This window comes from Brachyistius frenatus, unplaced genomic scaffold, assembly GCF_029030835.1.
Source record: "Brachyistius frenatus isolate BFR_SWC_R1_liver_20210118 unplaced genomic scaffold, ASM2903083v1 Contig_52, whole genome shotgun sequence".
NCBI classification, from domain to species: domain Eukaryota; kingdom Metazoa; phylum Chordata; class Actinopteri; family Embiotocidae; genus Brachyistius; species Brachyistius frenatus.
Genome location: NW_027210651.1, coordinates 516,088 through 543,068, shown reverse-complemented (window position 1 = coordinate 543,068; position 26,981 = coordinate 516,088). Strand labels below are relative to the sequence as shown.

Genomic DNA, 26,981 nt, shown 5'->3' with positions numbered 1-26,981 from the left:
ATACATTTACCGGTTGTCGCTGAGATCGTGGTGCTCTTTGAGCTGTTACACCTGTCGTTGACGGCCACTACACTGAACATGTACGTCTGCGCACACAGCAGATCAGGGAATGGGCAGCGTTGGCCCGTTGTGGTGCAGGAATCAGCGAAACCTCCGGGTCCCTTCAATGTGGAGATGTAGGACGCCGCACCAGCAGCTGCATCCCAGGATGCCTGCAGCGTGTTCGTGGAACAGTCCACAACGCCTTGGATGTTCATGGGAACACAAGGAACTACAAAAAAAAAAGAAATGATGTTAGTGGTAAAGAGGCACATGAGGATGAAAAGGAAGAGAAAAAGCTGAAAACTTCCTCCAGTACTCTGATGGGTCAACTCGCAAGCATACCTGAATTTACAATCTGCGGGACACTGCTGGGTCCTTCACACGTGCTGCTGCTGGATTGGACCGTCACCGTGTACTGCTGTCCGCACTGTAAAGGAGTCATCGTACAGCTGGAATCCTCTGTTACGCATTGAAGTGCAGTACCATTTGCTTCCACAGCGGTGGTGCTGTAGTTCACGGGCATGGGTCCAGGCTCCCAGCTGATAGTCAGGATGTTGGTGCTGCAGTTGAGGTTGGTGAGCACGTTCTCAACAGCACATGGGGCTGACACAAGAGGCAAAGAGTTAAGACTTGGTCAGAGTTTGATTAGAACTACAAGAAAGCTTGTAGCTGTAAATGACTTCAAACTGGATTAATAGATTTGAGTTTTTTGGCCACCTGGAGGCAGAAGAGCTCAATAGCACACATGTAGACACAGTCCTGATTTGTCTTTTGAAACATCTGAAGATCCCTAAAGAAGTTCAAACTGAAGTTCCTTGAATGGCCACTTGGGGCGAGTCACTTCCCATTGACCCCGATGTTAAAATGGCCAACTTTACTGCAGAAATAAACATGGCAGCAAAGCGAAAGCAGCTTTTGGTCATCTTGATTCGTCAACTAATATTTTGGGATTTCTGGGGAAATATCCAGGGCAAAGTAATAGCAGAGAATAAAAAACAAATCGAGGTAGATGACCAAGTAAAAGTGAAAAACAAAAGCAAAAGGGAGATGTTGACAAGTATGAGTAAAAAAAGGTTTTAGAAAGGTAGCAAGAGTAAACAAAGAAAGTGTAGGTGTTGCTGCCTCTCACCAGTTGTATGGACGACCGGCTCGCTGTCAGCGCTTTGACAGTAACCGTCTGAGGCCGACACGGTGAACTCGTACTCCTCGCTGCACTGTAGACCCTCCAAAAAGCAGCCGAGGTCCATCCCTGCATCACAGGTCACATTGTGTCCGTCTGCGCTCACTGCCTTGCCAGTGTAAGACATCGCATTGGAGCTGCTGTTCCAGGTTAACTTGGCCGAGTTGCTGGTACATTTCACTGAGGCCGTCAGCTGAGAGGGAGGGCAGGGTTCTGCAGAGGAAGGACACAGATCACACGCATGATTTGGACGGTGAGAGCGTAAACATAATCCAGGTCTAACACATATTCCCACCAGTTTGTACCTATCTGTAGTTCCACTGCGGCGCTCTTCATGCTCGTGCAGTTGTCATCCACAGCAACCACGCTGATATTGTAAGTCTGGCTACACATGACGCCCTCCAGCCTGCACCTCGTCTCGTTGGAGACACACTCCAAGCGATATCCGTCTTCATCCACGGCAGTGGCGGTGTAGTTTTTGGCACCACGGCTTGCTTGCCACGTCACTTCCACAAAATTCTGGCCACAGTTTCTCTGTGTCATCACGTTAGAGGGCACACATGGTGCTGAGGGAGGAAAAGATCAGCACCGGGACATTTAGATTCATCTGTTATGTTACAAAGGATCTGTTGTCAAAATATTACAATGCACCATAACTGATGACATACACTCACTCGTGCTACTCAGAGAACCGGGGTTATGTAAATAACCTAAAGTTTTTTACTTATTACCACAATAATTCCACAAATCTACTTCAGTGATTATCTTTGACATTTCAAAAGACACATTTTCTCTTTCCAGAAATTTCAGTCTAACCTAATACAAAATATGACTGTAAGCCACTTAAAGTTTCTTGAAGCCCAAATATCGAGATGTTTTTGCATCTGGGAATTTCTACAAATTTTGCTCCTGCTTTCTGAGCTACCATACATTACCAACTAGAGTCAGATGAGAAATGAAGTTCTCTTACCTTCCCTGAATTGTATCTCTGTTGGGACACTGGAACAGTTCTCATTGGACGACATCACCTTCACTGTGTACTCTATCCCACACGCCAGCGTGCTGAGGTTCAGCTCGGGCGCTTTGGTCTCGTAAACCATGTCTGAGATTATGGTGATGTAGCCCTCTGCCTTTTGGGATGCGTTCCAGCTGATGGTCACGTTACCTGAAGCACAGTTGACGTTGGCGTGCACGTTGGTCGGCCCGCAACGAACTGAACAGAGAGAAGTCAGTTGAAGGTGGATATTTGAAAAATTAGTTCTGGCAGTGTAAAAATCTACTGAACGATATCTCGTGAAATTTGCAGGGTGATTTAAACATTAGGTTTAGGAAAATGGAAATGCATCAATGTGGAACAGAAGTCCAAACTGCAGTTCCTCAAATGGCCACTTGGGGCTGGCTCCAAGAGCGTGTTATTTCCCATTGACCTCCATGTTAAAATGCCCAACTTTACTGCAGAAATAAACATGGTTTTGGTCTGAAAAGATTACAATTTTACATAGTTAGGGGCGGGGTTGTTTTGAGTGACAGGTGATGGCCTTCACAGTCGACAAGCCTGCAGTTTTTAGCGATCAGGCTTCTTTCAGCCCGATTTAGCTCTATATTCACACCATCTCTTTGCCCAGATTTGGATTAGCTGGGAGTCAGGCAGTGGTAAGATGAAGACAGTCGAAGACACGTGGAACTGAGCTTCAAAACGTTGATTTTTTTTTTTTATGTACAGTGTACGTTTTTTCTTCCTGTATAGAGGGAATTTTAGGACTTTTCAGGCTAAGCACTATATTGCTACTTCCTCTGCTGACCTGGGCCTTGAGCTGAATGCTAACTAAACTACCTGAACCATATTTATGATACTGGGCCCTTTTACACTATATGGTTAGAGGGCTCAGTATTAATGCAAACACCATCCAAAGGTTCAGTTCACATAAATCGCAACAAAACAGATATCCGATTTACCCCTAGCCCTTGTGTTGGCATATTTTTCACTGGCTGATATCTTAAAATGATTGAGGAAGGCTCCTCAGGTTGCCTCATGCTTCGAGCATTTCATTTTTGATTGACACCATGTAGATCCCACTAGGAGGTAAGTCAGAAAATATCTTACTTGACTTACTTTACTTACGCTATATGTATATATTTTAAACTATTAATGCCATCTATAAGCTTCTAAGCATTTTTCAAAGCTTCACTGAAGAGAGGAGCGATACTGTGACATGAAGGGAAGTTATAATATCTACAGATCACATGTTAAAAGCAGAGTGTTCCTACCAGAGTTCATGTAGATGGGCGCTGAGGGCATGCTGGTACAGTTGCCATCGTGGTGGGAGACAGTGACAGTGTAGAGCTGCCCACACTTCAGGTTGGGCACTTTGCAGTTGTTGATAGTGGAGCTGCAGCTGAGGAGTCCTTCATTCTCATCCACGATGGTGGCGGTGAAGGAGTTCGTTTGGGGTTGGCCGTGCCATGAAATCAGAGCCTCGCTGGCTGCACAGTCCAGGGAGAAAGTGAGGTTGTCTGGTGGGCAGGCACCTGAAATGAGACAAAGGTACAGTTAACTAAAAGAGTGAAACAAAATATTATTGGCTATATGAAACAAAACAACATTCAAGCAGCTTTGAAGTCCAATAACCCCGGGAGAAGATCCTCACAGTACCTGTCTCTATGGTGAGAGTCTCGCTCTCTGTGCTGTTGCACAAGTAGTTGGAGGCAATGACGGAGACTTTGTAGTTGGTGCTGCACTTCAAGCCATGGATCTTGCAGGCTATGTCTATGGATTGACAGCTGTGAATGACGCCGTAACTGTCCTCCGCCTTCGCCACATAGAAAAAGGCGCCGCTGTTCCTGCGCCACCTGACGCCGATGGAGTCGGTTCCGCACTCCTTCAGAGCTGATATGTTGGTGGGAGGGCATGGGACTGGAGGAGAGGGATCACATGAATATTAAGTCCACTTTTTGACCTTTACCCAGTTGTAATCATTTACTCACAAATATACCTGACTATTGATTTGACTGTCTTTACAATGTCCTCCGGTGATTCTTTTCATTATAAACGTATGTGCCAATTATTTTTAGATCATTCATTTGGTATGTAAAACATCAGAATTTCACAGACCCCGAGGTGATGTCTTCAGTTTAATTTTCGCCTACAAACAGTACACAGCTGAAGGATATTCAATTTATAATGAAATAAACAGCACAAAGCTGCAAACTTTCACATTTAAGAAGCTCTACACAGTGATATTTTTGGCATGTTAGACAATAAATGATCAAAAATAGCTTTCTGTCAACTGACTAAACATACATAAAGATTATTCAGATCTTTATTCTTGTCACTATAGATAATGGAATCACTGAAACTTTTTTATTGAACTTTATTAGATAGATTATGTCAAGTGTTGAAATGTACATAGGAATTTAATTAGAGTTTTTAAATACTTTACTGAATGCAGTCATCTTTTGCCACTCCTAAATCCTACTGTACTTCTATGCCAGATTTGCATTTATGTTTGAAGTAGCATGTAGTTACTTTACAGATGAACATTTACATGTTAAATATATGATCAGTTTATGAGAAAGGATCCAGCAGTATAAAAAAAAATGCAAAATAATTACCTCCACCTCAACTACTATATCAAAATGTGCAAATACTTATTGATGCATCATTAATTATAATCTCATGTATAGTTATAACTACCTACAGGAATAATTGTTCTGCATATGCTCTTACTTGATTAATTTTGCAGATAACAGTACTTCTGCCCTTTTTTTTAGTACAATTTGTTTTGGATTTTTTAATTACATCTGAATACTTCTTCTTCTAATAAAGAGTCGTTGACAGCTTTTCCTCACCTGTCTGGGCCGACATCCCCAGCATCTCCGCACTGGGACACTCCTTGTCAAAAGCTGTGATGGTGATGCTCAGGTGCTCTCCACACTGGACGCCCATCATCGAACAGCTGTTGGACTGTGAGCTGCACTTGTAGCTGTTGTTTCTCTTGTTGCCGATGGCCTCCACGGTGTAGTTCAGCGCCCCGTCGGCATGGTCCCACGTGCTGAGCAAAATATCTGAGCTGCAGGGGCCTGATGTTTGCAGATTCTGGGGAGTACAGGGTGCTGGAGACAGTGGAAATAAAGGATTACGTTATTTTATTAAATCTTCAAAAATAAAATTATTTGCAATTTTTAAAAGCTAAAGAGAGCTGAAAGAGTGCTCTAACCAAAGGGGGTGGGGTCATATTTATCATTGACAGCTTTTTCATTAAGCTATGACAGACATCCCTTTCAATAATTGATCTAAAGCAGTTTGATCAGATTTCCACCAGAGGGCGGCCACATGAGAAAGAAATGTCCCAGAGTTCAGTTCACCTTCTTACAGAACATTAAATATTGCTTTAAATTGTTCTGCAGCCATTTAAAATGACAGAAGTTAGATTACTCTGAGATAACTCTTTGCACATGTTTGCATGTTCAATACATCTACTTTTAGGGGACTAAATATTCAATAATTTAGTGGAAAAGGATCAATTATTATAAGATATGATGCTACAGATGTTGGTTGTTGTACCTGTGCGAATGCCGACAGTAGAGCTGAGCTCGCTTCTGCAGAGCCCGGACACAGAGTAGACTGTGAAGTCATAGTGTTGTCCACACACCGTGTGTGTAAAATAGCAGGAGTTTTCTTCAGTCAGGCAGTCCTGGACCCTTCCCTGGGTGCACACAAAGCATGAAATCATTACTATGTAAGCTACATTACAGTCAGTGTGATTTATTTGGCCTTCTTCCAGAGGATCACATTAAACGATCGGTACACTGTCATTGTCTTCATGATGATTATGAAGCTATCGTCCAATGAGCCTCGGTTGGTGCCCCTCAGGTATTAATCCAGGTCACAGAGGTAACCATTCGTTCTATCAAAGTTAATTGACCAGGAATGTTTCAAAAACCCAGGAGGTCGATTGCTAACGACTCACCCCTGTTTTTTCCTGAGGTTATTAAAGACGCTTCATCGTTGTCCGAAAAGCTTCCTCAGTTCTAACTCCATGTCACTCAGTTAGAGCTGAAGAAACCTTTCGGATGGGAGGTGAAACGTCTTCAAGAACCCCAAGCAAATCCAGTTGCCTTTGGATAACACTGAGAAATACCGTGACCTGGATGACGTGAGGATCTTCACAGTCTTAACGCAACATCTATAGAACCCATAAAGGATCCTCTAACCATCTGGATGAAAAAGGTAATTGTCTAATCTACACAACAAAAAAAAAGAAGCTTTTTTTTTTTTTTTTTTTTTAACCCCTCTGTTGTCCTATTCAGCTGAAGCGGGAAAACGGGTCATAAATCTGTTTTATTATTCAGCTGAGGAATATTTTTCATACAGATGGTTTGAAGAGTCTTCAAGGGTTCTAGCGATACCGTCGGAGCAATAATAAGTATTTTAAACAAACAGACAGGTCACCTTAGTTTTGAGAAATGGTGGGGAAGAAGCTTAGCTCCTTCTAAAGGTGACCAAATCAGAATTTTCATCATTTTATATTTATAATAAATTGATGATATAGATATGATTCTGATCTAGAAAATAGTACCTCTGAGTCGATTGCTCTGGTCAAGTAGTGGTCTGTGTTGTTGGTGGGATTCCAGGAAAAGGTGATGACGTGACTAATACATTCTCGCAACAACGTCAGGTTGCCGGGAGGACAAGGGACTAGAAGGGAAGAGAGATTTATCCAATCACTTAAGCTGTGTAAAACACATCATATACTGCATACAGATGGTTGGATAGACAGGAGCGGTAAAACAAAATACATAAATGAGGTTAAATCAAAGGCGAGCGTCTAAAATCTCCTTTCAGGTTAAAACGCCCTGATCCTGAAGATTACTTTGCAGTGTTGCTTTTCACTGTAAAAAAAACAACCTCTCAGGTTTCACACAAACACAGGCTTATTCTTAGGGGGCCGAACTCAACACAATATAATGCAGACAGTAGAGCTCAATGGGAGACCCAGTTTTCAAAGGAGACACCTAGTGATCGCTCAAAGAAACGTGTGAATTTAGACGCCAAACAGAACTGGGAAAAAAAGTTACTTGTAAACAAGTATTCCCGCCTGATATGACCTCAACAATCTTCATCCTGAAGTAGAAAAAGGTAAATACAGTTGACACAAATATATATTAATAATTAATGTATAAATCCAAATGTAGATTGTTTCTTATTCTGTGACTCAAAATAGTGTAAAAGAAAAGTCAGAAAGTGGTCATGCACTGTAATCCAAGGCCAAAGATGCTCATTAAGATCTCTATTATTACAAAGCGGGACCTAAAAACACCTTTTCCTTTCTTCTCGTCCCTTTTAGGCCACTCCATTGAATTATAAAAGGTTTTGATCCCAAGTATTAAATGGCCGCCTACTCAACATGTAACAGTTACTTGTTATGAAATCACATTCAGCATCATCCAAATCACGACAGGTTAGCAGCGCACAATGTGCCACGTGGGGTGGGGCTGGACAGAAAATCTCGAGCAGCCTTTCGAACAGAATGCACTGATACGTGAGATGAAAGGATTAACAGCCTGCAATAAATAGGTGGCAGGGTGGAACGGGAAAAATGCTTGTCATCCAAAAAATTGTCATTGTCATTCATCGGACCGGCACTGACGGGTTGGATTACTTCCTCTCCTGTATAATAATTACCAAATTTACCGTTAGGTAGGAGTTTGATTGCGTTGGACTTTTTTTGTCAAGAGTTACCTACCATTTGTGTGCATCTTCTGCCTATTTCTTTTGTCACTAGCTCTAATAAATCTTGTTGAATTTTGTTGAGAATCAGTTTTACTGTCAGTTTGGAGGATTGTTTTTAAGCTAATTGGTCTGCCGATTCATCTCGGTCAGCAACACAAGTTACTTCAAGGCACTTAACACAGTCCGTACAGCTTGGAAGGAAAAAGGAACCAAACAAGTCAACAATTCCACGTGAGCAGCAACTGAGAGGGAGAAAAAAAAAACTTTTAACAGGAAGAAAAACCTCAGACACTGGGAAGGGAAAACTCTATTTTAACAGGATAGGCGCTTTGGAAGTTTCTCAGTTTGAGCTTTTAAAACAGAAAGCCTAAGTTACAAACTAGAAGTGTGCAGGCAGATGGACGTGGGCTGTTTATCAGGCGCTGAGGGTCTAATGACAGATGCTCTTGATGCTATCTTGACTTTAAACTGCTCTTATTTTGAATGTGCCTAATACACGTTGTCTTACTTTGTGGAAATGTGACTCTAAGTTGCTAAAATACCCCTTAAAGGCAACTTCACTCAGAGGGTTAGGATTGTTCCTGCTTCACTGTTTCATCTCCTTGTTTTCCTGCTTAATCTTTCAACTTTTTTGGGCCTAAAATGGGACTTTTCACTATTTAGCCTGTAAAGTGAGTCCAGATCCTGAGTTCTTTCATGAAAGATTTGAATAAGAGTGAAGAGAACTTACAGATTAGTGGAATCATTTCCATCAGGTTATTTTTGAAGTTGTAAAGAAGCAGTTCTCGGGCTCAACCTCTGAACTTCAGCCCCTCTGACTCCTCATTTAAAAGGAGATTAATCAGTTTACTGCTGAGTCACTGGTGGAAAAACATCCGCTCACTGATGAACGGTTGGTTGTGATGAGGGGATCACACACCATCTACTGGACAAATTCGATCCAGATGCTGCTTGAAGAAGATTTCATGGTTTCATCTTCTTTATTGCGTTTAATTTGTGACTCACTGGTCTGAAAAGTGGCCGAGCTGGTGTTGACCAAGTTCTTGCAGTTCTCCGACATGGGCGTCACTTCCACCACGTATCTCAGGCCGCAGCTCAGGCTGACGATCTGACAGCTGGTGCTCTGGCTCGTGCACGTCAACTTATGGCCGTTGTCCCCGATCGCCGTCGCCTGGTAGAGGCTGGCCCCAAAAACAGCCGACCAAGACACCATGACAGAGTTGGTGGTGCAGCTGTAGTCCGCCGACACTGATGAAACCGACGTGAGCTCTGCAAGTAGCACAAATTAATGACTTAATAAATACATTTTTGTAACAGTGGTAATAAATACTTATGGGATCATATCTGAATTGAAGTTGAGTTGATTCATTGTCTCTGATGGGCCTTTTGTTTTCTCAGGACAACCTTGACTACGAGTAGGTTGTCAGGGCATCTGAATCCTTTTTATCCTGAGGATCATATTCAGCTTGTCTGAAAGGGGCACCTGAGAGAGAATAGCTGACCTAGATCATAATCACCAAGTTATTGATATTGGTTTGGCTTTGCCGACTCACTGTTGGTGGTGTATGTGAAGTCCGTGGACTCGCTCAGCACCAGGAACTTGCTGAATGAGTACACTGATATCAGATAGTTGGAACACGGAAAGATGCCTTTGACGTCCAACTTGACGTCTGTGACGTTGTGCATAGACGGCTGGCTGGTGGGTTCATCGAGGTCCTGTATGGTGCATCTGTATAACAGGACGTCGTCCACCGGCTGCCACCTTATTCGCGCTGTATCCCTGCCCGTCTGCACGACTGTAATACCGATCGGAGGCTGCACCACTGAAACAGACACACAGATTTACTTATTTAGTCTAAAAAAAAAAAACATACAGCACTGAATTATTTTTTTCAACAATAGATTGAACCTTGATCTTGTGAGAATAAAAAGGGGCACAGTTACCTCAAATTAATTCATATTTCACTATTACACCCAATGATAAGTTAAGCAGTTAAAGGGTTAGTTCACCCAAACGGTTCTAGTTTACCCAAAGCAGATTCTAGCCAGTTTTTACTTTATTTGTGGAGGTTTGGAAACTTCTCCGTCTGAATCTTTGAACTCAAATTTGTCCAGGAAAAGAAAAAAAAAAAATTACATTTGTCAAATTCAACAGCACTTTTCCCCAGACACATATTCCACAGATAAATCACAAACCTCGCTGTAGTCATTTGTTATTAGTATGTCTTCAAAAGAAACTAGTTCCCACAAAAATGGTTTTAAGTGATGTTTTCCATCCTCCAAAGTCACCTTGAAATTGTTTCTGAAAGTGTGTAAAACTTGACACACTGAACACATTGATGTTTGGTTTTCCAAATTACATTTTTCAGTGTTTTGAGGACCGTGAGCATAACTCAATTTAGCTCTATTGCAATGGGGTGGTAGCAAAATCAGATTAACAGGGTGACAAATATTTCAAAATCCCAACAAATATACTCAAAACACTATACACATTTCTTTTAATGTTTGATATTGACGTAAGAAAGTGACTCAATTCAACCTTGTTTTTGTGATGGAACCACTTTAACCGTTGGATAAAGAAACATGCTGCTATGTTGGGTACCTCTCAACCACACATTTAGGTTATTACTGCAAATCAAGACTAAACGTTTGAAGAGCATTTTTTATACCACAGTTAATAGAAGTAACCTGCGTCAACAGAAAAAAAATTGAAAACTCCCAACACTTTAAGTATTTGTTAGCTAGTTTGTCGCATTTATACATTATTTCAGTGGGAATTTATTGCCCTATTGATACATGTAACACATATACACATGTAAGTGTAGTCGCTGAGTAGTAACAATTATATAAACTCTCCTCATTTTGATTAGGTTGAAGCACTTTAAAAATAAGACTTATAAAGTCTTTTTAGATAGATTTATCAAACATAAGTGAGATTTTAAAGTTCAATTGTCAACGAAGTTTGTCTTTAGAGTAACACTACACTGTAAAACATCCACCAATCCTTCCAACTGTTGGGACTGAAACTGGCCACTTACAGGTGGTGATGGTCCTCACTTTACTTCTGCCTCCCATGCCGGCCTGGTTGGCAGTGTAGACATAGCAGTCGTAGTTGGAGGAGGGCTGCAGGTTTCCCACCACAGCCGATGTGTCGGTGATGGAAAGGTTGAACATCAGTCCCGCAACCTCAGAGTACACCAGCAGGTAGTAGTGCTCAGCCGAGGGTACCGTTCTCCATTTTACAGTGATTGAAGTACTCGACATTGCCCAACCGTCTACTATCTGTGGTGTTCTGGGGACTGGGGGGGAGAAAGCATAGTTTAGGGAGCGTACTTTGTCTACTGACTGGACTATAACGTGGTGCGGGTCATGTAATGCTTTTATAGCAGCTTACTGTGTACGTATTATTTTTTAAGAATTGGTCATTATTACACACGATTGTGACAATTTGACCTCTGAGGGCAGTTGCCATGGCTCCCCACACAAAAACAACCATTTTCTTAGTCAATCCAGCCAGCGTAAACATTACGTAAATGTTGAATTTACCTGTGGATGCCACAGTCGTATTGACACACTTCATAAAGTGGTACTGAAAGACCTTGAGAGTCACATTATACTCTGTTCCTGCTGCCAGACCCTGGATGTTCTGCTGAGTCTGTGTAGGATTCACGGACGCCACGACCGGTGCAGTGTCTGGAGAGTTTCTCTTTCGAAGGTCCACAAAATACATTGACGCCTCCGGATATTTTTCCCATGTTACCAGAATCGATGAAGCGCTTGAGGCAATCGCTGATAAGATTTTGCACTCTGGAGAAGCTGAGGAGTACATGAGACGGAGCTGAGCAGCAAACAACACAACTTCACACAGACAACATCATTATTTTATCTCGTCTGAATGACACACAGTGATTTCCATTTAGTGTTAGTGATCTACAATAATAAAAAAATAAAAAAATTTAGAAAAAGAAATTCCAGGTGATACTTGCACACATGGAGTCTAACTATTGATTAAACTTCCATCATTTTCTTACCTTCTGCACTATGATGTATCTGTAAATAACACAAGTAATGCAATCAATAACATGCTTGGCATATTTTCATTATAAAATAACTCCATATACGTGATCAGTTTAACACTTTTGACCATAAAAAGTTAGATTTACCTGAGTGAGAGATACCAATGCTAAAGAAAAGCCTACAGCTCCCAACAATCCCATCGTTGATATTGAGAGCGGGATTAAAATTAATTTAGTATGAACGGGAGTCAAATACAAAAGGTGTGCTGGAATCTTTTGAGCTTTCGCTCAGTGTGTGTGGGAACCAATCAGTATTCCCCAAATGGGAATGGGCTGTCCCACCAACAGCCCCAGGGCGTCCGAGCTGCCCTGAGAACACAGCAGGAGGGAGGGATGGATGGATGGAGGGCGGGCGGGCTGACGGAGGGATGGAGGACAGTTTGGTGAACTTACCTGAAAAGAGGATGACAAGAAGGTTTCTCTCTCTCTCTCTCTCTCTCTCTCTCTCTCTCTCTCTCTCTCTCTCTCTGTGGTTCTCACTCATCTTTCCGTTTGCATAACCTCCGTCATAACTGTTCAGTGTGAAAGGAGAAAGTTCATATTTCTATTAAAATTATTGTAAAGTGATTTTTTTTTTTTTTTTTAAAGCACAGATAATTGCACATTAGTTCAAGTTAGGATCAAACGTAATGAAATAAATTTGGATTTTCATCACATTCAAGTCTGAGATTTGTGTTTACAAACTTTTTATTTAACAATAACTGTCTCGAATCTAAACAACATAAAAACTTGTATATTTGTGAATAACATATTTGTGTATCATTTATAGCCCTTTTGACTCCGAAACTTTAAACAATGTCCAGTTTGTGGCATCGTGAATGGTTACCACTTTGTGGTTTTTTTTCAATTGCTTCATTATTTTTGTACCCAGCTCAGCACCAGATTCTGTGGAGTCCCAGATAATAAGGAACTAAAGCCAGTGTTAACAAGTTCACAGATATCAATGTCTTTCAATACGCTTAAAATTTTCAATCTTGGACTTTTCTGTTCGCTGCCTTTCACTGAACCAGATTTGAGGATGTCGTAAACTGCACTGTAACTTTTATCCTAATTTTAGCTTGCTTAATGTTTTAATCACTGTTCTTCATTGTTTTTAAATGTCCTTTTCTTTTGCCTTATGTTTGGATGCTTTTAATGGTTTTATGTGAAGCACTTTGAATTGCCTTTATTCTAATGTTCCTTGACAACCGATCACTATTACACTCGTAAAGTCCAGACTGTGGACATTGATCTTATTGCAGCAATGTCATAACTAGAAAAAGCCCCCATGTAAAATGCAACTTGACTTTACTGACCTACTAACACAACCCATCCCCCCTCATCTCATATCCCTCATAACATAAGTCCATGTATGAACGTATCGTATACTGTCAAGACATTATGTCTGTAATCCATTTGTTCTCCGTGTGTCTCTTTATTGTTTATTCCTCTCCAGTCAGAGGTTCTTACATCGGTCTCTTCTCTTTCCACCTTTCCTCATCAATATTTACTGTAAATAAGAAAAATCTAAAGGTATTCTGCGACCTCACACATTTTTATGCATCTTTTTCATCTGAGTAACAATACATGAGAACACAGTGAATGACCTGAACCAAAGAGATAAAGGTTTGGGAGGGCCCCGCCTAAGAAAAAGGAGACAAGTGCCACTGAAACTGAAGTCAGAAATGCAAACTTGGGAATTGGGGCTTCATCTAAATGGGATGTACTTACAAAATACGCCATGCTCTGAGCTGTTGCTAAGTAATGTCTTTCTTAAACGGTCATCTTTTGATGGTGTTTGCTCGTGTGGTTGGATGGAAAAGTTCATTTCCTCCTCAATAGGTTAATCCCTGAGCTGACTTATGTAGGCTACATGCGGGGCTGAAAGGGGTTCTTTTATCACAGGAGAATAAAGGGCTATCACCTCCTCGCTCCTCATCATGTATTTGAAAAAAAAGGAAGACAACATGAAAGCGGATATGGGCCATAAACGTGCCAAGAAACTTTAGCTGCCCCGCTTAAACAAAAGAGCAATTTTGAAGCACGGTGAATAAGGACAAGTGATGTGAACACCTTGTATTTTTACGCAGCTGTTATATTGTCCTGAAGTAGACACTGTTACAGGTCACAGGTATTGAGCATCCTATGATGCAATTTCCCACAAATTTCTAGTCATTGTTACATTCAAGTCTCAGTGCTGTCCCTAAAAATGATATTTCAAGACAATAAAGTTGAAAACACAAAGAAAAACAGGCCACTGTCCATTTGCGGCCTCAGCTTTGGCTTGAAAACGTTTCTATTTTCTCATGTTTTCCAGGACAGCACATAATTCAGACAATAAAAAGAAAATATGAGAAGAAAAGGCTCTTGTGGACATACATGTGTGCATCCTCTAAGGATCATGTATAGGAAGGTACAACAAGTGTTACATAAACTATCTCAATTGGTTGTTTTCAGTGAGATGTTACACAAGCCGCTAAAAGATCTCTGACACCTGTGTGTCTAAAATAATTCCTTCACTGTGGCTGAGTCTTGTCTCATGTTTTAGCTGTGCACGGCAGCTGTTCACCACAGAGTCAGAGGTGCACTTGGCTCATGTAAAGGCAGGTGATGTGGTGGTTTAATTTGACATCTTGTGGTCACACAGGTGATTAACCATCGTCCTATGTTACCTCTCCCGGTGGCTGTGTACGTAAACCTAATGTGAAATCTGATGATCGAACGATAGCAACAGCTTGAACACCAAATCAGAATTTGCTGAGCTCAGCGCTTTTCTTTTCACTGTATGGAGGAGCAGATCCAAACATTACGATATCATAATTTATTTTTATGAAGTAATTTTATTATTTGTATTTTTTTTTTATTATCAGTTTGGCATCAACGATTTAGATATATGCATATATATTCCTGCCTAGAATCTGATCACAAAACTTGGGCCAGAGCTGTTGTACGTGATACACAGTGGTATATCTGCTGTGGAGCTGTCTACAATGAAAGCAATAGCTCCACAACAGGCTGAAGAATGAAGCTGCAAAAAACTCGTAAACCCTCAAGATCTTTGACTGTCATGCAACCATTTAAAAAAAAAAAAAAAAAAAGTTATCATTCCGTGTTATACATAGGACACACCAAAAACATGGTGGTTATGCATATGGATAGATTACTGCATTTGACACAATAGCTGACACATTTTGCTTGACAATCTCTTATAACTTATAACCCATTATTGTAGTAGCTGTTTTATCATTAAACATGGTGTCCCTCAAGGCTCCATTATTGGACATCTAATAATGAACCTGCATTTGCTCAATTTTGGGTGAATTCATAAGGAAGAACAAATCAGTCTGTATGCTGATGACATTCAGCTTTACAGTGGGTACGGAAAGTGTTCAGACCCCTTTAAATGTTTCACTCTTTGTTTCATTGCAGCCATTTGCTAAAATCAAAAAAGTTCATTTTATTTCTCATTAATGTACACTCAGCACCCCATCTTGACAGAAAAAAACAGAAATGTAGAAATTTGTGCAAATTTATTTAAAAAAACAACTGAAATATCACACGGTCATAAGTATTCAGACCCTTTGCTCAGTATTGAGTAGAAGCACCCTTTTGAGCTAGTACAGCCATGAGTCTTCTTGGGAATGATGCAACAAGCTTTTCACACCTGGATTTGGGGATCCTCTGCCATTCTTCCTTGCAGATCCTCTCCAGTTCCGTCAGGTTGGATGGTGAACGTTGGTGGACAGCCATTTTCAGGTCTCTCCAGAGATGCTCAATTGGGTTTAGGTCAGGGCTCTGGCTGGGCCGGTCAAGAATGGTCACAGAGTTGTTCCGAAGCCACTCCTTTGTTATTTTAGCTGTGTGCTTCGGGTCATTGTCTTGTTGGAAGGTGAACCTTCGGCCCAGTCTGAGGTCCAGAGCACTCTGGAAGAGGTTTTCTTCCAGGATATCTCTGTACTTGGCCGCATTCATCTTTCCTTCAATTGCAACCAGTCGTCCTGTCCCTACAGCTGAAAAACACCCCCATAGCATGATGCTGCCACCACCATGTTTCACTGTTGGGATTGTATTGGGCAGGTGATGAGTAGTGCCTGGTTTTCTCCACACATACCTCTTAGAATTAACGCCAAAAAGTTCAATCTTGGTCTCATCAGACCAGAGAATCTTATTTCTCATAGTCTGGGAGTCCTTCATGTGTTTTTTGGCAAAATCTATGCGGGCTTTCATATGTCTTGCACTGAGGAGAGGCTTCCGTCGGGCCACTCTGCCATAAAGCCCCGACTGGTGGAGGGCTGCAGTGATAGTTGACTTTGTGGAACTTTCTCCTATCTCCCTACTGCATCTCTGGAGATCAGCCACAGTGATCTTTGGGTTCTTCTTTACCTCTCTCACCAAGGCTCGTCTCCCACGATTGCTCAGTTTGGCTGGACGGCCAGGTCGAGGAAGAGTTCTGGTCATCCCGAACTTCTTCCATTTAAGGATTATGGAGGCCACTGTGCTCTTAGGAACCTTGAGTGCTGCAGAAATTATTTTGTAACCTTGGCCAGATCTGTGCCTTGCCACAATTCTGTCTCTGAGCTCCTTGGACAGTTCCTTTGACCTCATGATTCTCATTTGCTCTGACATGCACTGTGAGCTGTAAGGTCTTATATAGACAGGTGTGTGCCTTTCCTAATCAAGTCCAATCAGTTTAATTAAACACAGCTGGACTCCAATGAAGGTGTAGAACCATCTCAAGGAGGATCAGAAGAAATGGACAGCATGCGAGTTAAATATGAGTGTCACAGCAAAGGGTCTGAATACTTATGACCATGTGATATTTCAGTTTTTCTTTTTTAATAAATTTGCACAAATTTCTACATTTCTGTTTTTTTCTGTCAAGATGGGGTGCTGAGTGTACATTAATGAGAAATAAAATGAACTTTTTTGATTTTAGCAAATGGCTGCAATGAAACAAAGAGTGAAACATTTAAAGGGGTCTGAATATTTTCCGTACCCACTGTATATTGCAAGTTACTGTCACGTGTAAACTTGTAACTGTAATTAGTTGTATTAATAATATAAATCAATGGAATCCTTAAAAATTCTGTAGTTGAAAATGAGGGTTGTGGAAACTAAAGTCTAATTGTGCACATTTTAGTTGTTGAAGTATTTTTACTTAAAGATTTTGTTAGTTTTACCAGTGATGTACCACAATTAGCCTAAAAAAAAATACCTCGTGATCATTAAGAAGATAGTTCTTTTGAAACAAACAACAAAATACACGTGAATGACTACTGGTTTAATTCAACTTTTGTTGTCTCATCTCTAGTTTCATAAATGTCTACATATGACATAAACCACAAAACACAAAAACTGATGCAGAAAATTCTTTAATAACTGAAATATGCATCAGATTTACACATATTAACAGTTAAATACATCCTGAGAATAAGAAACAACACACTAAAAGATTAAGCACCTGATAGGGTGGTTTAATTAAAGATGCACAAATTAGTGTCTGACACTTTATCATCAGGAGGCCTCCTACTTGGGGCTGAAGCTATGGGCAATTCTCCAATCAACACTTCTTAAACTGAAGAGGCAACATGTTTCATTGTTTATTAAAATGTCTGTTGGGGCATGGTTACAGTTTTTGCCAATTAAATTTTTTTGGTTAGTGACATCATTTATTTGTTGTTTTTTAACCCAATAGTTGGGATAAAATGAATGAATCATCCCAATTACACAAAACCTTCTCAATATAGTATGTAAATTTAAATCTCATTGTTTGTCAATCAAATTTTTTATAATTAGAAGTTTTTAAAAAAAATAATTTTACTAAATAAAATCTTATCTAGATTTTGTCTTATGATGCATATTTTGAGCAGGACACACAGGATGGAAACAAGTTGTTCACTATTCCTCGTTTTTTTGTCATGTTTAAGTGCTTGGTCGCGAACGTCGAGATCACGGTCGTAGTTTAACATCATTTAACAACAAATTTCTCAAAACATGTATTTCTCATTACTCACCTATTTATTGTGGCCAAATGGCATGTTTACTCATAGTTAAGTTTTCTTCTGTGTGGCTAGGAGCATAACATTCATTCCAGGGGGGCAGTGGTGATGTAGGGACGAAGAGGAGGATGGAGATGTTGTGTGTTGTATCTGTGGAGGCCATCAAGACAGAAAATCAAAAGTTAATTCAGTTTGCAGTACTATAGTATTATTTACTAAAATGTGTAACTGTCTAAAAACAGTAACTATCATTTGTTGTCCAGCGTCAGACATTATATTTTCACTTACCGTATGCTAGCCCAAACTTCTCTTCCCTCTGTAAATCACTGAAGAGATTGAAGCAGAGTGGCAAATTAAAAATGTTAAATCATTTTTTTTTGCTAGTATAGTAATAGAAGAAATAGCTTTATATTATTCAAAATTAAATATGAATTATGATTAAAAAAATTAGAAAGGTAACATACCTGTGCCAACATTGCTCCCTGAACAGGTGACTAAAAGAGCAAAAAAAAAAAAAAAAGAACAGAAAAATCAAAATTAGTCTAAGTCTATTTTATGTTTTTCAATTGTGTTTTATGTTCCCAGTTTCTTTTTGCTGAACATGTATAATTAATAATGAATGCTGTGCTGCATCACTTTATTCTATTCCAAAATAAAATTATTTTATTTTGAAAAAACAGTTACTGCATTCATTTGTGTGTTAAAACTGAACGCTGTCATTATAAAACATGGCATTATAAAAAAAATTTAAAAAAAAAAGCTGGCTGTTATAACTTAATCAAAAGGTAAAAGGTTCAGCATTAAAAAAAAAGACAAAAAAGACAAAAGTATGTCACACCAGCGGACATTAAGACTCGACTGTCCTACCTGAGTACAGCCGCTGGGGACAGAACAGGACTTTGCCGCCCTCTGGCGTGAGCGGGGCCACCACGACGTTAAAGACGTCCCCGCACTGGATGTTCTCGATGTCGCAGCTGTTCTCCCCGGGAGACGCGCTGCAGGTGTAGTTGCCGCTGCCGCTGCCCACCACCTCTACGACGGCGCCGTGGCTGCTGCCACCGCTGCGCCAGTAAACCCGCATAGAGTTACTGGTCATCCCGTACAGCCTGACGCCCGACGGACAGCACCCGCCTGCGAGAAAACGCACACTGATGAAGTGACTCTTCGGCCTCTTTGGAAATGTATTATCTCAAAGAATACAAGATTATTTTCTTAAAACAGGCACATTTTCTAAAAACTGATGGAAAAAGATATATAACTGTGTTTTAACTCTGAATATTAACAGTATTCCGATTCAAAGTGATAATATAGAAGAAGAATTCAAAACCGATCTTCTTTATTCCCGTTCTTATTTCTTTATTGCTCACAACGCTTTAGAAACGCTGTGAAAACAACCTGTTTTAATGTCACTGCTCAAAGGTTGTTTACTGCTTTTGTTTTGTTATTCGGAGAAAATGTGTGCCTTCTATTTATGTGTTTACACTGACTCTTCTAAAAATCACAAATCAATCAATCGATATAAATGTTTTCATAAATAAATGGAATAGAACCCATTAATATTTAAATGACTGCTTTTATTGCAGTGAAGCACACAAATGTTATGTTAAAATACTAATAATACTGTCTGTGCAGGGTTTAATTCCTGCAACTCTAATTAGACTATCTTATGAAATGAATCTTAAAGGATCTTGAAGACTTTGAGGTGTAAAATCCACCAGCACCTTCTGTCCTCAGTTGTGGACAAAAATGACTTGTATTGTTTTATTCTTTGTGGGACAAGTTATAAATCAAAGTTTACTGCTCTAAAACCATTTTGTGTGTTCGTGGGCCGAAGACATCATCACTCACTGGACGAGAAGCCCCGATAGGTGCAGTTGGACGCGCGCCCGCTGTGGCTGAACGCCTCCATGGTGACGGTGTAGTTGGTGCCGCAGGTGATGCATCCCATGAGGCAGTGGGAGTCCTGGGTGTGGCAGCGGGCGTGACCGCGCGGTGACGTCAGAGAGGTGACGAACGAGTGGGCCCCCTTGGCGTGAGACCACGAGACGTTGGTCATGGCCTGAGTCACCTGACGGACAGTCAGATTCACCGGGCAACACGGTTCTGCAAAAGAAGCCGACGCAAAACTGTACAGTTGCTGTTAACATTTCTAACGAAGATCAAACATCATTCAGTTATTGTTCTAAGATGTATATTTTAATATTTACAGACAAAAGTCCCCAATGTTTAAACTAATTTGTTATGCGCTTAGAATGGAAGTCGGCATGGGGAAAGCGTTTAATTAAAGGGGCACTCCACTAATTTTACACGTTTGCACAACATTTAGGCGTGAAAGTTTGTATTATTAGCAGACAGGCTTTGTTATTATTTAATCTGTAGATATGGTTGGAAAAAAGGATACAGAGAGTCCTGTGAAAAGATGTCAACCAGTTTCAATAGGCACTCTATAGCACTGACGGGTCATTCTGCTTCAGTGTGGCTACTTAATTATCCTTAAGTAGATTTTCCTGATGAAACTGTACATAACTTTACTTAAGTAAGATTTCTAGTGCAAGACTTAAACTCGTATAATTCTACATTGTTGTAGTTCCACGTTTACCGAATTAAAGATCTGAATACCTTCACAACTTCAAATGCTTCCTCTTCCAGAGATTCTCTGCTCACCATTTATGATCAAAACACCCACCTAGAACATCTTGTGAAATACTAGTTATACAAAGTCTTACAAATCAATGACAAGAACCACTGCCAGAAGCCTTTTTTCTGCACTTTTTGATTGAATGTATAAAACCCAACCTTCGATATCTTACCTGTTTCTATGGAGTCAGAGTAGCTGGGTAAACTCTGGCCGGCAGCGCCGGTCGCTATGACGCTGACCTCGTAGGTGGAGCCACAGGTAAGGTCCGTGATGTCACAGCTGCTCCCGCTGGAGGTGCAGGTGAGTGTCCCGTCGTCTCCTTCTGCACTCACAGTGTACGTCGCTGCCCCGTTGTCCGCTGTCCAGCTGACACTGACGCAGGAGGAGTTTTTCAGATTCAGCATCAGATTCATCGGCATGCAGGGAGCTGGAGGGGACGGAGGAAGGCGTCGGTGGACTGTGCTCAGACATTTTGTGAACATGTTTTCTTACAACTAGTAGTTTTTGATCATTTAATCATTCAAGGTATTGACCGACTCATCATTTCTAATTTAAGGATGCAAAACTATAATTATATGAGATGTACTTATGATAATATATTGTATAATAGTTGGGTACTTTCTAAATGAAATGTGATGACTCCAGGTTTTTTCATCATACTGGTGTGAAGTATGTTGTGAGTTCCTCCGTCAAAAAGTTTCTAAACCTTCTAACAACCTAAAATATTTTAGCTTCTAAGATAAAAGATGAAGTAAAAATGTTGTTCCTTTTGTACCGAACTCTTTGCACGTGTGAATATTTTATATAGATAAAGTATTTGTGTTGTATTTCATTATCTATCTAGGAACTGAAGTTTGCTCCAAAGTGACTGTTCAAGTGAACCAAACAGAATTTGCAAAATGAACGTGGATATTTGCTGAATACATACATACTGTGAGTAGGATAGTTCTACCTGTGTCTTTGGTGTGAGCTTCGCAAGCTCGGTTGCATCCGCTGATTTCATTGCAGGGCGTCACCACCACGCTGTAGGAGCTGTCGCAGTCGAGGTCGGAGAGGGCGCAGACTGGCGCCGTGTCATTACAGAGGATGACCTCTGAACTGTCCGCAGCCCGGGTCTCGTACAGCTCCGCCCCCCGCGACGCCGTCCACGTGATCTCCAGGGTGTCGGTGCTCACCGTGGAGACGGACACGCCCTCGGGACAGCAGGGCACTGAAACACTCAGGTAAACACACATATTCAGGAAGAGAAGGAAATCAAGTCTCATTGAATCTCCGCTGCTACTCACCGGTGGTGCTGTTGAGGGCTTCCCCTTCAGGGCTGCTGCCGGCCTGGTTGAACGCCAACACAGCCATCAGGTAGGTGTAGCCACACTGGCAGCGGTAGGTGCAGCGGTTGCTGGTGGTGTTGCAGCTCTCCTCGCTGCAGTCACCTTTCTTGATGAAGGCCACGTAGCTGTCGGCGTGAGGCACCGTGTTCCACGTCAGAGTGCAGTTTTCTTCCGACGACTCCACAAGAGCCAAAGACTCCGGTGGGCAGGGGACTGACAGCACAGGAGGGTTGGGGAGTTTAATCACGCATGCCGACACTATACAATGTCCACAAAAGGGCCCACTTGTTGATGGCCTTTAATGGCCTGTTAAATCCACATTCATCCACATCGTCCACTCACATGTGATGAAGACCACGGGGCTGGACGGGTAGCTGGGCCCGGCCTCGTTCGAGGCGGTCACCCGGACGGTGTGCACCTCACCGCAGCCCACCGCAGACAGGACGCAGGAGCTGGACGTGGTGTAACAGGTGAGGTTCTGGTCACTCATCACGTGGTACTCAACGGGTCCATGATCCGCCTGGTCGAGCTCCCAGGACACAGAGAGTCCCGCCTCCCCGTTATTCCACACCATAGAAACGTTGATGGAGGACGGAGTTGGAGGGCCTGTTGGAAGACAAAACGTGAAGACACACGGGCACCAATTTAATGTACGAGTGAGATTATTTGACTGCTTTTCTCTACTTTATGATAGTTCAACATATTGCGGTTTGCTCCGGTGTATTTTTCAGAGAACTGTAGTTACTAATAACCTTTTTACATTAAGATTTTAGACTATAAATGACAAAAATATGATGTTTTTCTACATATTATTATACAAAACAGCTTAAATCAATACATTTCTACAATTGTCTGAAAGAGAATATTTTACTTCTGATACTTCTGATATTTTACTCCCAACACTTATGTTGAGTTTTAATTCTATTACAGGATCTTTGAAATTATTTTTTTTAATAGTTTTGTTTGTACAGAAATCAACAAATCCTTCACATGCACACAGGCTTTGAGTTAAACTCTAACTTGACAACAATTTAGTATTTTTTTTTCCCATTGTGGTATGACCACATGAAATAGAAAAAAATATATATTTAAACTCTTTGAAGACCTCACTTTGTACTGGTGCATTTAACGCTTCATAGTATTCACTGAATAAAGATAATGGTTTGGAGGTCATCGTGGCGACATAAATAGAGCATAAACAGTTTTTACAGATCACCTGATACTGTTGTAACACACACACTCATATATAAATGCAAACGTTCTTCATGCAGAAGTGTGATTCCTGAAGGTTACTGTATAATCTCACATGGTACACTTGGATTAAACTCAGAGTGTAGATTGACAGACTGAGGAGTGTCTAAGTAGCTCCTTACGTGTGGTTTGGTTGATGTACAAACTGGCCTCTCCCTGTCGGCCCTCGGGGTCCCAAGCGTGGCCCCTGATGGTGTACGTTGAGCCGGCGTCCAGGCCGGAGATGGTCAAGTTGGTGCTTGTGGTGTTGTGCTTCATGTTGGTGATTGAGGCCAACTTGTATACGGACAGGCTGTATTGGACAGCATGAGCAACGGGGACCCAGGATACGACGATGCTGTCGTTGCTGGGAGACGAGGCGGAGAACTGAGGAGACGGCAAAACTGTGGAGGAGAAGACAGTTTTACATGATGAGGACCGTTCTGGAGGATTTTTCTTTAAAATGGAGAGTTTGAATAGTTAAAACCTAAATGGTTTGTAGTAAAAAATTCCTATAAATTCTATTCATTACCTTCCCGTCTGGACTTTGGCCCAGTGAAGTCCAAGCGGCCGCAAAATATCACATTAGCATTGCATTCAGGTGTTCTGTTTTTAAGACTTTTGACTTACAAGTCAAGTTTTAAATCTGTCAGAGAAAGTCAATTTTACATGATCTTTGAGTCGTTCAGTAATAATTCAATAATCAATATTTTCTATTAGTTGTTTTAAGATTTAAATCAGGCAAAACATCATATTTTGAATGTTTTTTTGCTTATGGGGATCGTTTTAAATAAAAGTTCATGGTTTATTTTTCGATCAGCCCACTGTATCTTACAAGAACACAACTTTCTGCCTACGTTCGAACATTTAGTTTCGCATGCTCTAAAAATCACTCAGAATAAACAAAACATGAATGTAATTTTTTTTTTAACTTTCGTTTTAGTTTATTTTGTCAGTTGAGAAATTTGTACAATTTTGAAGCAAAGTTTTGAGGGTCATATGATATATGTTTGCATATTGTATAAAATATAGCAACAAATAATTTAACATGTTAAATTTACTTTTTTTAAATTTTGCTGACACTTTTCAGTTTTATAAAAAAAATTAAAAATTGTAGGTAAAAAAGAGAGAATAGCTGTTTAGACCTAATTATTTTCTGAAGAGATATAAAACAGAATTGTTTGTTATCTTAAATAGTCTTTTCCCTTTTTTTCTGATTGAGAGTAAGAGATGGCGAAGGAGGGAGATGGTTTTTTGTTTGTATTTTTGTAAGATCAAGATGGGTAACTGTCCACCACCAGGAAGCCACACAAGGATAACATTTAACATATTAAATTCCTGAAAATAAGATCCAATGTCAAACAGTTTCACACCACATGATGAAACTACTTGCTGGATGTTTTTGTGACTCATGCGGATCAAATATTCCCCCTGGGATGGGACTAGAGGTAAGAGGTGACAGCTCTTTGTGTTTGACACAGGAAGGGGGGGGGCAGATATAGTTGCCACCAATACAGGAGAGTCCCTCAGGTACGCTGATACATTTCTTGGATAAAACATACCTGGATTTGCACAGATTATGTGTACACATTCACTCACAGTGCTCTACTGTATATAGTGACTCTGCTGTGGGACAATAAGGCAGATCAGGTGACTTCTGCAGGGCGCCAGGACTGATAAGAACAGTATTATGAACACGAGACCCATTTCTATACATTGACCAGCCTTTGAATGTCCTTTTTTTTCCCCATTGAATTTGAATGTTTTGTTTTCTAGCTGTGGAATTAGAAATGTGTTAAAATCCCAAATCCTGCACTAGAATAAAATAATAAATGGATAAACCGACCGTACCTGTCTTTCCAGTCACTGGAAGTGATGGCTGGCTGCGGCCTGCGCTGTTCACAGCCAGGATGCTGAGCTTGTACTCAGTGTACGGTGTGAGGTCCTTTATCTGAGCAGGGGAGGAGAACACTACGTCCTCTCTGTGGAAGCCGTCTGTGTTCTGGACACGTATGACGTAGTGAGTCGCCCCTGTCCTCAAGTTAAACTCCACCATCAGGGTCCTGCTGTCCTTTGGCTTCACTGTCTGGATGGGATCTATCGCATCAGGGGCTGAAAGAGTGACGAACAGTTCAGATCAGAGAGCTCGATCTTCTCAGCAATCTCCAATGTTTACCTCAGATTTATGGCCTTAAGTAACAGGAAACAAGACTTTATTTTAATCCCCTGGGTACATTATTATTCACTGAATATATCGACAAGATGTTTTCACATAATGTTTTTATCACAGGGAGGGGCAGAGTCATCTTTTTTAGTCTAAGAAATGGCGGTGACTCTTTGGTGCTCCTCTGCCCAGAACAGGTCACTCAAATCTCTTAGTTTTTTTTTATTAACATTTCAATATTTACATTCACATTTTGATATCAATTATTGTTCCGTATATCCAGGTGTTTTTTTTTTTTTTCCAGATCTCCTGTTATTTAGTCCAAAAAAAAAAAAAGGATGAATCTAAACATGAAAGAATAAACTGTACTGTATACAATTTATTAGGACAAAGTAAAACTCTCACAACATCCTAATATCAAGTAAAAACAGCTTGAAATATTATTAAAAAATAATAATAATTAAGGACAAAAAGAAATCACTGTGTTACTAAATATTACAGGTTGGGACAGAAGGGTGGGTCACTCACCCGTTGACGAAATAATGGATGTAGAGCTCAGGGTTTCTTGAGAATCACCCAGAGCTTCAACTGTATAGACGTACACGATGTTCGGGGACAGCGAGTTGACGGAGCCCATCACTGTGTTGGGACCAAACGAGGCAAACGCGACGGGGTTGTTTTCAGAGCTTCGGGGGGCAACGGTGATCTTGTACGAAGCGGCTCCAGAGAACCTGGTCCATCGCAGAATCACGGCCTTGGATGTTGCAGAAAAAATCGATATTTCGAAACCTGAGGAGAGCGATCGCAGCGCACGTTTATCATCCCGAGACATGAATATAATAATGCAATCAAGGTTTTGTGCTTCTTCATCCTCGTGACTGTGATAAAACATTCACAGTGGAATGTGCTGGAACAAAGAGAACATACAGTACCTGATGCTGCTGCAGCCTACGAATTTAAATGAGAAAATGTTATTTATATTAGTTTTTCATCAAATCAAAGGATTAAACTGTTCATGCTATCTTAACCACTTTTAAGGTTGTTTTTGTGCCTGAATTTAAAATCAGCTATTCATCTTAAGAAATGTATTCCATTACTGTACCTGTAAGCATATCAAGCCAAAAATCACCAGCCCCTTCATAACACCCATTTTTCTCCTTTTGCCTCTGGAAACGATCCTCTCACTGTTTTACGCAGACTTCTTTTTTTAAAACACTTCTCTCTGATGCTTTTACCTTTTCTTAGACATATGTGCTGCTTATGTTAGTGTAAATACCTGCATTTAGCTCCGCCCACTTGGAGGCAAATGTCCAATCATACACAGACATCCACTTTGGGGGGGGGGGGTTGAATAGCAGGAGAAGGGAACACCTTTAGGTATGGCATTTTATATGACAAGACTCAGTATCAAATTGTGGCATGTGTGGGCCTGGCAGAGGAATTGGGCTTTCCCTCGCTTAGAGGCCTCAGATCGCTGCCCTTCACACAGAAATGGAGATAATAGATAATACAAATGTGAGTCAAAACTGAGAACAAAAGTAAAAATAAAAAAAATAGGACTCTCCTAAAACTGAAAAACCTCACAAGTGTGAAATCAGAAGTTTCAGTTTGA

The 26,981-nt window shown here is 40.8% G+C and overlaps 1 protein-coding gene across 1 annotated transcript; it reads right to left on the bottom strand.

The window, feature by feature from the left end:
- Positions 1-17,817: 17,817 nt before the first annotated feature.
- LOC138624540 (fibronectin type III domain-containing protein 7-like) lies at positions 17,818-26,481 on the bottom strand. The gene is made up of 13 exons (XM_069704843.1): positions 26,472-26,481; positions 25,898-26,158; positions 25,057-25,317; positions 23,349-23,609; positions 22,318-22,581; positions 21,934-22,188; positions 21,600-21,857; positions 20,820-21,074; positions 19,858-20,112; positions 18,877-19,140; positions 18,474-18,503; positions 18,298-18,335; positions 17,818-18,159 (listed from the first exon to the last, which is right to left on the bottom strand). The coding sequence occupies exons 1-12, from the start codon at positions 26,479-26,481 to the stop codon at positions 18,304-18,306; spliced, it is 2,406 nt and encodes an 801-aa protein (XP_069560944.1). The 3' UTR covers positions 17,818-18,159; positions 18,298-18,303.
- Positions 26,482-26,981: the final 500 nt, after the last annotated feature.